Source organism: Myotis myotis, unplaced genomic scaffold, assembly GCF_014108235.1.
Source record: "Myotis myotis isolate mMyoMyo1 unplaced genomic scaffold, mMyoMyo1.p scaffold_m19_p_5, whole genome shotgun sequence".
Lineage (NCBI taxonomy): Eukaryota > Metazoa > Chordata > Mammalia > Chiroptera > Vespertilionidae > Myotis > Myotis myotis.
Window position 1 is genome coordinate 34,166,668 of NW_023416357.1, and position 15,556 is coordinate 34,182,223.

Sequence of the window (15,556 nt, forward strand, 5' to 3'; positions counted from 1 at the left end):
GCCTTGTTTCTTGGTATTCCCCCTCCACGCCGCTAGCAGAACTACTCTTTGAAAATGCAGTGGGAAGTTAAAACGGTGGGTCCCAGGGTCTTCTCATTAATTGAACTTTCACAAAACTTCAGCCACTTTTGGCTTCCAGGATGACTTTGGGGAAATACTCCCCAAGATGACCTAATCATCTCACCTGATTTCTTCTGATGTGTAAGATTGAATGTGTATGTATGAGGCTTGGGGGTAAAAGGATTAAAGCGCCACCATGCTCAGGCTTTCCACATCTTCTTATGTAATCGATGGAGCTGTCGTTATGAAAGGACTCAAATAGCTAAGCAGCATATTGGCTGCTGAATTTCCTTTGCATAAGACAGTGAGCCCAGCTCAGCAAAGACTGCATGTCTGAAGGTGGGAAAGCATACCTCTCATGCTTCTATGCTCCCCACGTTGACTATTAGCAGAAACCTTCAAGTATGCATTCTTCTGTTCGGCATTCATTTTTTATTTACATGGAAGGCAAAAAGAAGGAGGGGGCAAAAGAGTTGTAATCCAAGTGACTAAAGGTATGTGGCTGTGGCCAATCTGGACTTCTTCTCTAGTCTTAGAATAGCTGATTGATGGCATCTGAGGATATAGCCCTGCCAAAAATATCCAAAGCCCTTGCATTTAGATATTATTGAAATACAAACAGGTACAGCCTAGCCAGCATGGCTCAGTGGTTGAGCATCGACGTATGAACCAGGAGGTCATGGTTCAATTCCCAGTCAGGGCACATGCCCGGCTTGTGGGCTCAATCCTCAGTGTGGGGCTTGCAGGAGGCAGCCAATCAATGATGCTCTCTCATCATTGATGTTTCTATCTCCCTCTCCCTTCCTATCTAAAATCAATAATAATAATAAATAGGTGCAATCTCTGGGGAAGGTGACAAGGATTCAATAAATTAACTCAATCCTGGATACTACCTGGAAAACTAGGATAATGTAGCTGTGGTATTCCAAGGGATAGCTCCTGCAAGTTTAATACCAGCTGTTCAAGAAATTGCCCTAACCGGTTTGGCTCAGTGGATAGAGCGTCAGCCTGAAGGGTCCCAGGTTCGATTCCGGTCAAGGGCATGTACCTTGGCTGTGGGCACATCCCCGGTAGGGGGTGTGCAGGAGGCAGCTGATCGATGTTTCTCTGTCATTGATGTTTCTAACTCTCTATCCCTCTCCCTTCCTCTCTGTAAAAAATCAATAAAAAATATATTAAAAGAAAGAAAGAAATAGACAACTTCCATTGGAATCATTCTTACAAGCTGAATTTTTATTTTTACTAAATTATCTATGTTAATAAAAAATCTGTGCCTGGTGTGGAATTTCACTCCATCAAGTGTTACAATGACTTTTCATTTTCATTACAAGCAGGAGAATGAATGAAGGACAAGTGTTAGGAAACATGGCAATAAATTAGAATATAATTTACAAAAGCAAAAAAAAAAAATAAGTAACAGTGTACCACATTAATACTGAGTACAAAATAATAAGCAACAACTAATCACAATAATACAAAGGTAATTTCATTCTGTATTATTAAGGATACCTATGTGACATTCACTCAAATAAAAGATTCCTAATGAAATGAACTGATCGGGGAGTCATATGTGTTTCAAGGGGTTTAATCAGTTGGGGATATTTCCCTTTCAGTTTTGAGTAGGCTTTTCTGCCAGTGGCAGATACTGCTCTCAGCCATGGGGTACCAGCTTCCTTGGGGTTCCCTAAGTAGTCTATAGAGCTCACTATTTTTGGAGGGCCTGCCATGGGGCCTCGGCCTCCACTGATGATCCTGCTGTTACTATTTAGGAAAAGAGCGTATGTAGTCACGCGGTTGACTACAGAGCAGCAGCGGTATTGTGGTGTGCTGTGGAATGTGGCATTTTTCCTCACTCGGATTTTAATTCAGGGCCTATCTGAAATGTTTAGTCCTATTACGTTCTGTGCTTGGTTTCTTCTGAGAAGGTGACCTGATGCTGGCCCTGGGAGCCCCCTGGTGCTGTGCACACCCCAGAGGGCACTGGCTGCCCTCCTCTTCCACAACCAGTCAGGGGTGCCTGTTGCCCGGGAGGATGGCCCTCGCAATGTTCGTTTCCAAGTGAGGTAAAAAAAAAAAATAGCCCTTAATCAATAATGTAAGAAATCTGTTTAAATAAACATATGAGCTGATATTTATGTTGGAGAAAAGCAGATCCTGATGGCAAACCTGTGCCTAAAATGCCACAGAAACCACTCATCTTTTGTCTATTTCACCAGATTAGCACCAAGTTAACTGCTCTTTGCAAAGCACCATGGGAATTCAGTGCTGGGGCCCCTGGCCCTCCCTTTGCTGAATGGCTAAGACGGCACCTGGGCAGTATTCTGAGGCAGCATGGACAGGGGCCCTGACAGCAACTCTCAAGTATTGTCAACAGCTCTCCCTGGAAAGCGCAGGGACATGAGCTGTGGGGTTGAGAAAGCAGGTGATGAGAGACAAATGAGCACGACTGAGTGTGCAGAACCCCATCCCATGCTCACTCTCCACAGCACAACTGAAATCTAGGTTGGTTTTTGGAGTCTGTGAGTTTCTCCTCCTTTCTGAAAGCACCTAATCACCCCCATCAAGTCATGGTCTAGGTCATACACCTGACGTGGAGTCTCAGAGCATAGTGATGGATGTAAGTCAGATATGCTCTTCAACTGCAAGTAGTATCTTTACAGAGCAGCCATTTGGCTGGAGTGTGAGGTGTCGGTGTAGCATGGTGGACACATGTGTAGGATACAGAGCACATTCAACGGAACCTGCTGCAAGCTACAAGTGTTCAAGTACAAAATATTCATATAAACAAGTACCCTCTTTTTCTTCTTTCTTTCTTTCTTTTTAAATTTCACTGTCATGGGTTTTGATGAGCATGATGTGAAACTTGTGGATAGGGAATGTGTGAGCTAGTCAATTTAAATTAGGTGGATTTGATTCTAGAATTTGACCTGCTCAAGAAACTGGGTTTCACATTTAGTTGCTATTCAGGATAACCATAAAAAATATAAAATACTTGGTTGAGTGACTATTAAAATTAGGCTTTGTGATCTCTAGTCTTCATGAGTTTTTCTTCTTTGGTTGTTATCCCTTGCCTACTTAAAAACTCAGAGAAATAGCACGTTTATGTGCAAGCATACTCATCTACCCCAAAGCGCGCGCGCGCGCGCACACACACACACACACACACACACACACACACACTTGCTCCCATATAAATAAATGCCCTCCTGCCATATCAAAGAAGGGACATCTGGAACCCATCGTAACTGTCAGCAAAAGGGTCTGCCTGGTTGTTACTGAGCCAGTCTATCTTTTTTGCCTGGTATCGTCTCAGTAAGCTTAGTGTAGGTGCAGCCACCAGTGGGGCAGAAGCCATTCTGTGGCTGTAAACACGAGTGAGTTGGAGTGACTCCTATTAAGAGCTGAGGCATCCGTGTGTGATGGCAGCACAGGACCTGGTACTTGAGTCTCTACCATACCCCAGGTCTGGCTTCTGCATGACACTGAAATGTTTTTCTCTTAAAGTGTTAATGAGAATCTCAGCTTCACTTGCACCATGGCAGGCGGGCCACAGTCTTTTAGCACTGAATTTATAGAGCTGCGCAGCTGCAGTAACTGAGGCACTGCTTTCAACTAAGTCCTTCACTGTCGTTAGGTTTAATGTAGTTTTTATATATGGCTCACAGCAGTGTTCAGAACAGGGAGATTATTCCTAAGGAAATTAAGTAGAAGGAAGAAAAAAAAATCATACAAACTTTCATTAGTCTTGATTTATAATTGCTCCTTAAATTACAGGTTAAAGCCCAGTTTAGAATTTAAATGGTGGTGCTGTTGTAGTGAGATAAAGTATAGTAAATATTTTTTTAAGCTATGATTTAAGATTTCTGAATCTTCTTTACTTCCATAGTTGACCAAATCATACCAGCTACATTTTAAACAGTTTTAAATACAAATGGATTCAGTGTCATTGCTAAGTCTATAATAAAAATTATCTTAATGGTCCAAGGAGGTAAACAGGCTATTGGATTTACTCGAAAGAACACAAACGTTCCACAGTAAGCAAGTCTCCCTGTGTTGTTTGGACCTCTCCAATCTGGCATTCCCTCCTAAAACTGTGTCCAGCACTTTGGATCAATAAATCCTACTTCACAGAAGTTAAAATAATATTGAAATCCTGTCAGCTAGGGCTGACCAGTGGTTACGTTTTCCACAGGGTAATGCATCTGCAAGGACATCAATCCTCTTCCTCCGGGTGGCTCTCTGTGATGGACACGTTTCCAGGATGAAATGACAAGGCTCTTTCTACGGCTTTCCGTGGGTCACTGTCCTTGGCAGGTCTTACAACATATCTGTCTGAAGTATGCTCGATTGCAGAACTGGAACTTGTACACCAGCGGGCAGTAAGCCACTTTGCTCACATCTTTGCACTCTAACGAATGGGGGCAGAAAATGGAAAACAATTAGAGGCACATAAACAAGGACATAACCAAGCCAATGAGCCCGGATGCTGGGCAAGGACCTCCCCTTGTGCCAATCCACCTTGGCTTTCGCATGCATGTGGTTTTTGTTTTTATTTTTAAGCATACCCTGTCTGGGACAGCCTACCAGAAACATTCTTTTGATATATTTTAACACAAATTTTTTAAAAAATGTGCAAGGCTTTTCTCCCAGACTTTTATAAGTATGGTGCATGCCCACTGTGTCTTGAAAGAATTACCATTTGTTTGGATAAGTGATCACTTTAGACAGCTTCGAAACATGAGTCATTTTTCTTACAGCGCTTTTATTGCTTCTTTCTCAAGGGTTATTTTATTCACAGTGCAAGGTTATCCAAAATCAAACATGAGTTGCATTGTTTGATACCAAAGTACACATGTCTCAAGAGAACCTCTGCATCTGTGAGGCGTGGGGCTGGGCCCGGGTGAATGAAAAGGATTGCTGACAGTGGCCTAGATTCAGCAACTACACTAGACAAAGAGGGAAACTTTGAGGGGTTGGCCTCAAATGGCAGCAGTCTGTGGGTTATGGAAACATGTAGAAATGTCTTTTTTTAATTTGGAAGTGAGACATGGCCTTCTTTTTTCCTATGTGTATTTTCTCCTCGGTGCTAGAATTGCCACAGCTGCAGCCTGCACTTCTTGCAGCCAGAAGGTGAATAAATGATTCTTTCTCCATCTCCCCTTGAGGCTGGTTGCAGAGGATGGGGCTGAGAGCCACCCCATGCACACACACACACACACACACACACACACACACACACACACACATAACCCCACTGCTGCGAATAATGATATTCCTCTCCAGTCCTCTGGTCACTTTTATCTGGGGATTTTAAAATACTTTGTAAACCTAGTAATTAAATTTCCATATGCCTCCCAGAATCAAAGTTCCACCCTCATTTTTCCAGGTGGTTACACTGAAGCATCCTGGGTAAATTGTTGAAGGTAATTAGAATCAGGCAGAACACTGGGTCAGGTTTAGTGGAACAGAAGAGTGACTGGTTGTTGTTGTTTGCTTGGTTTTTTCCTGGCTTCAGAAATTCTCTAAAGTTCTAAGAGATCATGTCTATGGTACAGAGCCATGTGATAAGCATAGAAAATTAAATGCAAAGGAATGGGCAAGTTTACAGTTGTTATTATTGAAAACCAGGTAACAATCGTGTTGATCACACTTTCAAGGTTCTTTCAGTGAAAGACTTAACATTGTAAACTGTAAGCCCCAACCCTCTGGAAATATAAGCTCTGCTACCACTGAACTCGTACTCAACATTCAATTTACAGAGAGAATACCAATGAGAAATTCGAATTAAAACTTTCCACCATAGGATTCTCAATAAATTTAAGTTTTGGCTGAAAGCAGGTAGCAGAGACAGAAAAACTTTCTGTAAACTTTGCACTAAAATAGACAATTCAGTCAATATTTGGTCTATTGAGTTTGAATTTGAGGTGAAAAGATCCCCATGTATTTTAATTTGGAGGTCACTTGTTATTTTAGTGGGGTTTTTTTTTCTTTTCCTCTCTGTCATGACCTTGCAAAAGTACCCAAAGAAAGTTCAGACTAAGAATATTTTTTGTGGAAAAAAAGTTGTATCAGTGTAACCACGAGGAGCATATTGTCAAGGTAATGCAGTTATGAGAGTGGTGAGAAACGCTGGCACAATTTCCCTCATCTTTAGTTCCAAGTCACCATCCTCGTGGGCAGCCCGCCTGGGAGACTACTGCACTCACTCTCTGCAATAGGGCTTCGTGAGCTGCTCAAAGTACCAAATACACTTTAGCATTGGCCTTCTTTGCCAAAATATAAAAATGATTTAGTTGATAATCAGATAGAAGAAGACTGGCTGTTTTAATAGTACAAGGAAATAAAATTAGAAGCCAGACTGCCTGGGTTTAATCCTAGTTTTATCATTTACTAACTTTATGGCTCTGAACAAACCACTTAACCTCTCTGTGCCCAAGTTTCCTCATTGTAAACAGGGGTGACAAGAGTGCCCACCCCCATCTGTAACAGGTAGAACCTGTGCTATCACCTAGTGCATGGAAAGCCCTCAGTAAGTGTAGAACAATAAATTACTGTTACTGTGACCACTGTTAGCTATTATCTCTTACTACCTGATGACTGTGAGTTGCGCTCAATGAGGATGCAACATTTAGATTGCTACTGAGAAGGTGCTGTTCTACAGGCACACATCAGTTTTCAGACCAAACAAAGAAGAATATTTCCTGGGAATTATACAACTTTATTGGGAGATTCATTACTCCATTTTTGGAAGAGTTGCTGCACAAGAAACTTCACAGATTTTTTTCTTTTAGATTTAGACTTTGGAATCTGATTCAATAATCTTACCTAATAATATACAAAGATGCTAATTGACCATACCTTTGCTATGCTAACCAGCCAATCAGGAGAGTATGCAAATTAACCTAACAAAGATGGCATTTAATTTGCATACATAGGCTCCAAGCGGTGGAGCGAGGCCTGACAGCTCCGGGGCTGGCTCTGGCCAGAGCCCTGGTCAGAGCGAAGGCCTGGGTCCCAGGTGCCGGAGGAAAACCTGTGCCAGCAGCCAGGGGAAAGGAAGGCCTATTGCACGAATCTCTTCGTGCAACAGGCCTCTAGTAGATAACAAATGACCAGCCAGTGTGACTCAGCAGTTGAGTGCTGACCCATGAACTAAGAGGTTGATGGTTCAATTTCTAGTCAGGGCACATAAATGGGGGGTGCAGGCCTAATCCCCAGTAGGGGTTGTGCAGGAGGCAGTCGATGGGTGTTTCTCTCGCAATGATATTTCTATCTCTCTGTCCCTTTCCCTTCCTCTCTCTAACAGTCAACTTAAAAAACATATAAAAACAAAAATAGATAGAGTTAAAGAAGCATCGAACAGACTGTCAAACTACAGTGGGAAGGCAGGGGAGGGTTGTGGGGGGGGTAAGAGATCAACCGAAGGACTTGTATGCATGCATATAAGCATAACCAATGGGCGCAAGACACTGTGGGGGGGGGGGGGGAGAGGGGAGGGCAGTGCCAGGGGGTAGGGGAGGCCGGGGGGAGGTCAATGGGGAAAAAAAGGAGACATATGTACTACTTTTTGTAATACTTTAAACAATAAAATAAAATTTAAACATAAAAATAAAACACATCAAGCTAAAAAAAATAATAAATAATGAGTATAATAAAATATTCATAAATAGTTTTTCCCTCCAACTATTCCTCCATCCATCCATTAGGACCCTTGCAAATATAGATCCTGGGGAATTTGGAGTTTAGGTGGGTGTTGGAAATGAGAAGGCAGCCTGGGCATGCAGAGGCCCAGAGTCTTTTAGGCCAGGAGCAGTGTCTAGCCTAGGGGTAGACTGGAGGCCAGCGGCCAGCGTGTCTCTCTCTGACCTTCCCAATACCTCTGTTCGTTGGTTCCCAACTAATCTGATTGTGACTAACTTGACTGAAAGCAGGATGTCAATTGGGTCCTGGGGGCAGGATCAAGCTTAGGGAGATGGGAACTACTCATGAGTACCCAGGACCTGCCTGCACCAGCAGCACAAAACCGTGAGGAGCAGCAGATCTGGGGTCAGGTAGGCCTGGGGGTGAATTCCAGCACTGCCTCCTCCCAGCGGATTGGTTGTCCTAGGCCAGTAGTCGGCAAACCATGGCTCGCGAGCCACATGCAGTTCTTTGGCCCCTTGAGTGTGGCTCTTCCACAAAATACCACCAGTGGGAGCGCACGTACAGTGAGAAGTTGACTTAAAACTTTAAGTAAACTTTATTAAGTTAATTTTAGGGAACATTGTGGAATGAAAGAAGATGTAGTGTTGAGGATTGAGAAAGGTATGTTGAGATGGTTTGGACATATAGAGAGGATGAACGAAAGGAGATAGATGAAACAAGTATACAAGACGAGTGTGGAGGGGAGAGTTGGAAGGGGTCGACCTCAGCGAATGTACCTCAATCAGATTGAGGACGTTTTTAGCAAAGGCCAGCTTAGGAGTACCCTAATTAAGTTAATAACAATGTACCTACCTATACAGTTTAAGTTTAAAAAATTTGGCTCTCAAAAGAAATTTCAATCGTTGTACTGTTGATATTTGGCTCTGTTGACTAATGAGTTTGCCGACCACTGTCCTAGGCCAAGTTACTTTACCTCTCTAAACCTCAGTCTGTTTATCTGTGAAACGGAGACAGTGATAAGACCTGCTCACCGGAAGTTGTGGGGCTTATGTGAGATAATACTTCTAAAGCACGGGCCCGTGGTGCTTAACACAGAGGAAGCACTCAGCTTACTGGCTCCTGTTATGATTGCCACGGACACATCTGCCTGTGAAACAACCACCTTGTATTAATTCTCTGGGATCCACCTCAAAATGTGCTCAGGCTCTGAGAAAGGGTTACACGTCAGCACACATGAGCAAATGAATGCAAAGATATTAAACAGAGAGCAGGTAAGTTATGATGGGTGGGGTGGGGTGGGGGCGAGCCGGGGAGGATCCAGGGTTGGGGACTGCCAGCACTCGGACCATGAGCCTTGATGAGATGCTGAAATGGTGACTCCTGGGCTACAAAAGGATGTTCAGCCTCAGTGGAGTATAGGGGGTTCCCACAAAGGAGGGTGTGCAAGGACCATCGCGCTCCCATTTTTTGGTTTTGCCTTCTAGGGACTACCCAACTGGAAGAAGTAGTCTTTGGATTGATGAAAACCTATTCACCGAAACTCAACTATTAACTGGTCTTTTATTCTCTTGGCCTTTTCACTCCACAAGAGCTTAACCTAGTAATACTAACATTAAAAATAATTTGCCAAATGCCTCCCATGTGCCAAGCACTGCCTTAGTCCTTTTAAATATATAGAACACCAGCTTTGCACAGATGGAAAAACTGAAGCTCAAAAAGGTTAAGAAACTCATGCTGGGTCACACAGCTAGTTGGTCTAAGAACTAGGACCAGAACTCAGGCTTGTCTGATTCCAAAATCATCTATTTTGGCAGCACTCTTAGCATCTAAATGAAATAAAGGTTTCTGCCTGTCAGTGCTTCTGTGTTCTTGGCTGATACCACTGATGATAAGTCAACCTTTGGGTACACTGTCAGGAGGTTTGCTCTGCCACCTGAGAGAAGGGATAATGTTTTTGAAAGAGGGTTCTAGGTCACAGGCGTTCAGAATAGCCCAATACTTCTCTTCAGCTATTCCTTTTTCCCTGACTGTTGTAAAATTATGTGAGTGAAAGGTGATTTTAGACAAACCAAGACGTTTTAAGGCTCCATTATTACAGAAAGCTAAATGTAATCTTAACAATATTAGTACCAGTTTTAAATGATATGGGTACACTCAGCCCATCTGTCACTTTCCGAGCTTAGTGAGAGGATTGATTTGTTGAGCATTTGGAATAACTCATTAACATTTGCTGATGTGGTTGAGAGGCCTTAATTATAAAACTTACCATTTACTAGTGTGTCGAATCCTCAAAGACCACTGAAAACATGAAATAGTCATTTTACTCCCACCCTTGAGCCGCTACACAGCTTACAATGGTGCTAACACCATTCTGGAAGAGTTGTGCACAAATTAAATCACATTTTCCCACTGACCTCAAAACAACAACAGGAAAGTTCTGCTTTTATTTCTAAATGATCTTCAGTTGGCATTGATTTCTAGCTAATATCTAAAAAGTAAAAGTCTCTCTATACCCAAGTAATACATAATCTGAAAATAATTAATTAGACTAGGAGATCTAGTGAAAGGAATCCTTTAGTTGAGGTAGAATCTTTTGTAATAAAATCTCTCTGTAATTGATATATTTTGAAGATTAGGTTTTCACTATCCTATTTTCTTCATACGATATACATATGTCTACTGCTTTTTAAGTAGTGGATTCTGAGCCAGGAGAGTCAAGGATGTTAAGATGAAGGAAGGAGCCCGATTTTCTCTTCTACTATCATCATGTACAGTTAAGTACTCGCTTTTTCTCATGAGGCTGCTGGAAGGGTGAGAGGTCCTTACTGTGTGGTTTCTAGGAAATATTTTGATGCTCTAACTAGTCTCTCCTTTTTTTTTTTTTTTTTTTTTTTTTACATAATCACCCCAATCCAAAAATAAAGTTTCACTTTACCCAGGGCCAGAGACTTCTGGCGGGAATGACAACTTAAGAAGAAACCCTAAATTCTTCTTAGGGAGACTTGGGAATATATCCAGGAATAAAAGCCAGCCACTACTAGGCCCTGCAGTGTGAACTAGAACCATTCCTAGAGTCTTAAGTAACTTGCCAGGTATCCTGGAGTGGGTCTCGATAGTAATCTGGGTTTTGATAGAGTTGAATGATAAAAATTAGACAACCTGTTTCACAGGCAACACATGACTCTACTTATCATTGATATTCCAGTGGGTTTTTCCCCCAGGTGCTTTACATTAATCTTTCAAAACCTGGACCTAAAAGACATAGTTTCAAAATACTCATACTGAACGGAGGCTTATGAATTTAGGATGCCGATAGATTCAGATTCATTGTGACTCTGATGGCTTGGCTTTGTCCAAGGAGTACAAGGACAACTCCCAAAATGCAGCGCTCTTGTATTTAACTCGTAAAACATTGCAAAGCCTGCCTAAATTGTATCCTTGGAGTGAGCTGGGATACACAGAGAAATATCTTCCCATGACCCAGTTGGACCATTTGGCATCTTTCTTTGGAGAATGTGCCCTCTGTACCTGTAAGTTGTTTATTATATTCAGAGAAAGAACACAGTGAGTAGAAGTCATGACGTAAGCACTCAGGGATCTACCTTTGGATATCAACCTGTCCATGGAGATTCAGAGCTTGGTGAGAAGGGAGATAGCAAAGGCATTGCCTGTGCATGTGTGGTATGGGTGGGGATGTGAACTCAGTGTACTTTTCCTAATAAAATTGTACTTGAGCCCTGGATATTTTACATATTCAGATGGGAAAAGGATGAAATAAGTTGTGCTTGGGAATTTGATATTATTCGTTGCAATGAAAACAGTACACTAACTTTTTATTCTCGAAGCAAGGTGGTATCAACTACGGAACTTTATTCCTATTTCATCCTATCAAACTAAGCCTCTCCTTTCTCTTCACTTTCTCAGATTCTTTTTACCTGGTCTCATTCCCTAGTTGCCACCTACATTTAACCTCGAGGTGGTATGACCCCAACACAAATCCAGAGTTCCCTCTAAACCAGACAGCCAGGATTGTGTACCAGAATGCTAAGGGGGATTATGAGCTCTTTAAAATGGCAAAGAAAAAAACAGGCCTACCTTGCTTCCTTGAAATCAAAGTCTTCACTTTCACCATTCCTTTTACTGATTTTAATATATCAGATGCCATTTAAAAACCCAAATTCAGTAGATGTTTTGTCCTAGAAATTTTGTGAGATTTTTCTGGAGCTTCCCAGGTTTTCTCAGAGTAATTTCCCTGAGAGAGACTGAGACCCACCAAAGCTACCGTTAGACAGCTGGGCTGCGAAACCAATGCACACTAGCCACACCTTTCCTGGGTTGGTTACCAGCTCATAATGCGCCATAAATCATTACCTGGCAGCAATAAATACTAGATGACAGAGTGCCTTGTGCTACTGAGAAGCTGAAAAGACTCATCATATAAACTACAAGGGAACTTGAAACTGCATCAAGATGAATAAAATGGCATTTGGGGTAGAATTTCAGGTGAGCTGGAGTAGGCTAGTCCCAGCTGCCAGATGTACTTTAAAAAATTACTCTGAGTAGTATTTCAAATGCAGTGATACCCAGCATGCCTATAATTCACTCTCGGCAGCACCGCCGTGTTACCCTCGCCAGTGGCAGTCTGTCAAGATCAAGCCTATAGTGCTTTAACTCTCAGCTGAAGGCTTTCAGAAATAGAAAACTAAAGCAGATGTGGAACATGTTAAATTTTATCTCCCTTCTTCCTCCTCCTATTTCCTTCCTACTATTGACTTTTCATTTTGTGATGCTACACTTCTGATTTTCTTTCTCTTACTATCTGTCTTTTGTTGCTTAACCTCCCTCCATTTCTTCAATTTCTCTCCATTATTTATTTTTTATTGTTTTTTTACTTTTTTAATTGAATTTATTGGGGTGACATTGGTTAATAAAGTTATATAGGTTTCAGGTGTACAATTCTGCAATACATCATCTGGATATTATATTGCGTGCTCACCATCCCAAGTCAAGTCTCCTTCCATCACCATTTATCCTCCCTTTACCCTCTTCAACTCCCTCCATCCCCTCTTCCCTCTAGCAATCATCACACTGTTGTCTGTGTCCATGAGTCTTTCTTTTTTTTTTTTAATCCCTTCACCCTTCTCACCTAGCCCCCAACTCCTGCCCCTCAAATTCCATTATTTTATGATGGCTTTGAGATACTAAGGTGCTTAATTTCCCTATAGATGCCTAAATTCCTTATCATGATTAAAAGTACCATGATTAATGAGTGAATCTGAAACTTGGGGGTCATACTGACCACCTCCATGTCTACTTGTTCTTTTTATTCTCCTTTCTATTCATTTTCTTTATTTTCAATTGGTTACCCTCCTTTTGACCCCTACTCTATCTGCCTTAATGCAAGACTTCATCATCTACCCTGGTATCTTAGAACAACTTTCTAACTCTTCTCCCACACAAGGCTGCCCTCTCTCAGCCCCTTGACACTCTTGCCATTCTAAGTGTATCATTCCCCAACTTCCTGTACTTGTTTCCTAGAACTTGTAGGTAGAGTGTCCTAACTTCCTTCTTCTGCATGCAGGACCCTCCAAAACTAAGTCCCCCCCCCCCTCTCTTTGTAGCTTCATTTCCACGGCTGCTCATTGGCCAGCCCATGACAGCCATGTTGAACATCCTCCACACCACCATGCCTGCATACTCTTGTCCTCTGCCAGGAATGCCCAGAATCTCAACGTCTTCTTGGCAAACTGTCTCATACCTTCCAGTGCCCCGCTTAAGCTTGCCTTCTCCATGATACTCTGCTGATTACCCCATCCTCTGAAGACTCCTGGTAGCTTCTTTCCACCCCTGTAACACTACTGCCCATATGGTGATGATTATTTCTTTACGTGTTGCCACCCTTTCTAAATTGCACTTCACTTGGACCTTGTCATATTCCTTTCATAGTATCTTTCCCCGGCACACAGTAGGTATGTTTGATATGTTTGATAAGTAAATTAATTAATGGTTGAATAAATGGATCATATTATCTAAAAACCTTTACTTTGAGGGATGGACAGATAGATAAAGCAAGTTCAGTAAAATGTTAATGCTAGAACCCAGATGATGGGTGTTCAACTTGGCTGTGGGATACTTGAAAAGAATATATTTTCTGTTGTTTTGGGGTGAAATGCTCTGAAGATATCAATTAAATACAGCTGATCTAGTGTGTCAGTTAAGGTCACTGTTTCCTTGTTGATTTTCTATCTGGACGATCTAGCCATTGATGTCAGTGGGGTGTTAAAATCCCTTACTCTAACTGTATTATTGTCAATCTCTCTTTTTCTGTCCATCAAAAAAAAATTTTTATGGATGCATTCTTTTTTATTATTATTATGCAATCTCAGGTTAGCTGTGGTCTACTGATAATCTCTCCAACCTTCCAGTTGGAACTTGGTACACTGGCTTCCCACATGAGACTGTGGACTCCTTGAGGGCAGGAATTTTGGCTTTTGGTCTTTGTATCCCAGTGTTTAACTTTGTATTTCTTTTTTTAAATACATCTTTTATTGTTGATAGTATTATAGATAGCTCCCATTGTCATCTCCTCTTTCCCCCCTTCTCCCAGCCTCTCCCCGCCCCCCAGGTCTTCACTACCCTATTGCCTATGTCCATGGGCTATGCATATAAGCATGTAAGTTCTTTGGTTTATCTCTTCTTGTCCCCCCAACCCACATCGAGGCATGTCAGAACACCATGCCTCCCTGTTTTGGGTCTTATTTTATTGATCAATTAATTTTGTTCATTGGATTCCACAAATAAGTGAGATCATATGATATTTGCCTTTCTCGATTTGGCTTATTTCACTTAGCATAGTATTTTCCAGGTCCATCCATGCTGTCCCAAAGTATAAGAGATTCCTCTTTTTTATAGCTGCACAGTATTCCATAGTGTAAATGTCCCAATACTTTTTTATGCATTCATCTACTGATGGGCACTTGGGTTGTTTTGCTTTACATATTTAGGTGCTCCTATGTTGGATGCATAAATGTTTACAAGGGTTATATCCTCTTGTTGGATTGCTCCCTTTATCATTATGTAGTATCTTTCTTTGTCTTTTACTATAGCCTTCATTTAGAAGTCTATTTTGGCAGATGTAAGTATTGCTATCTCAGCATTTTTTTCCTTTCCATTTACATGCAATATCTTTTCCTCCCTTTACTTTTATTCTATGGGAATCTTTCATTCTGAGGTGGGTCTCTTGTTGACAGCATATATATGGGTCTTGTTTTCCTATCCATTCAGCTACTCTGTCTTTTAAATATATTTTATTGATTTTTACAGAGAGGAAGGGAGAGGGATAGAGAGTTAGAAACATTGATGAGAGAAAAACATTGATCAGCTGCCTCTTACACACCCCCTACTGGGGATGTGCCCGCAACCAAGGTACATGCCCTTGACCGGAATCGAACCTGGGACCCTTGAGTCTGCAGGCTGATGCTCTATCCACTGAGCCAAACCGGTTAGGGTTACTCTGTCTTTTAATTCGAGCATTTAAATCATTTACATAAAATGATTATTGATAGATACATATTTATTGCCATTTTATTCTTTTAACCATGCCTTTTTTTTCTTCTTCTTCTTCTTAAAGAAGGCCCTTTAATATTTCTTGTAATACTGGTTTGGTGGTAACAAACTCCTTTAGTTTTTTTCCTGACTGGGAAACTCTATTTTTCTTTCAATTTTAAATGATAGCCTTTCTGGGTAGTCTTGGTTGTAGGTCCTTGCTTTTCATCACTTTGAATATTTAATGCCAGTCCCTTCTGGCTTGTGGATCTCCCATGATGGGGAAGCACCAGTCAGGTTCACAGAG

At 41.6% G+C, this 15,556-nt stretch overlaps 1 protein-coding gene across 2 annotated transcripts in view; it reads right to left on the minus strand.

The window, feature by feature from the left end:
• Nucleotides 1-1,310: 1,310 nt before the first annotated feature.
• ADAMTS6 (ADAM metallopeptidase with thrombospondin type 1 motif 6) overlaps nt 1,311-15,556 on the minus strand; it is a 233,598-nt gene continuing 219,352 nt past the window's right edge. For both annotated transcript variants that reach the window (XM_036309506.1, XM_036309505.1), the window contains one exon: nt 1,311-4,468. In XM_036309506.1, coding sequence (XP_036165399.1) covers nt 4,359-4,468 — 110 coding nt within the window. In that variant the 3' untranslated portion in view covers nt 1,311-4,358. The remainder of the gene's footprint in view (nt 4,469-15,556) is intronic.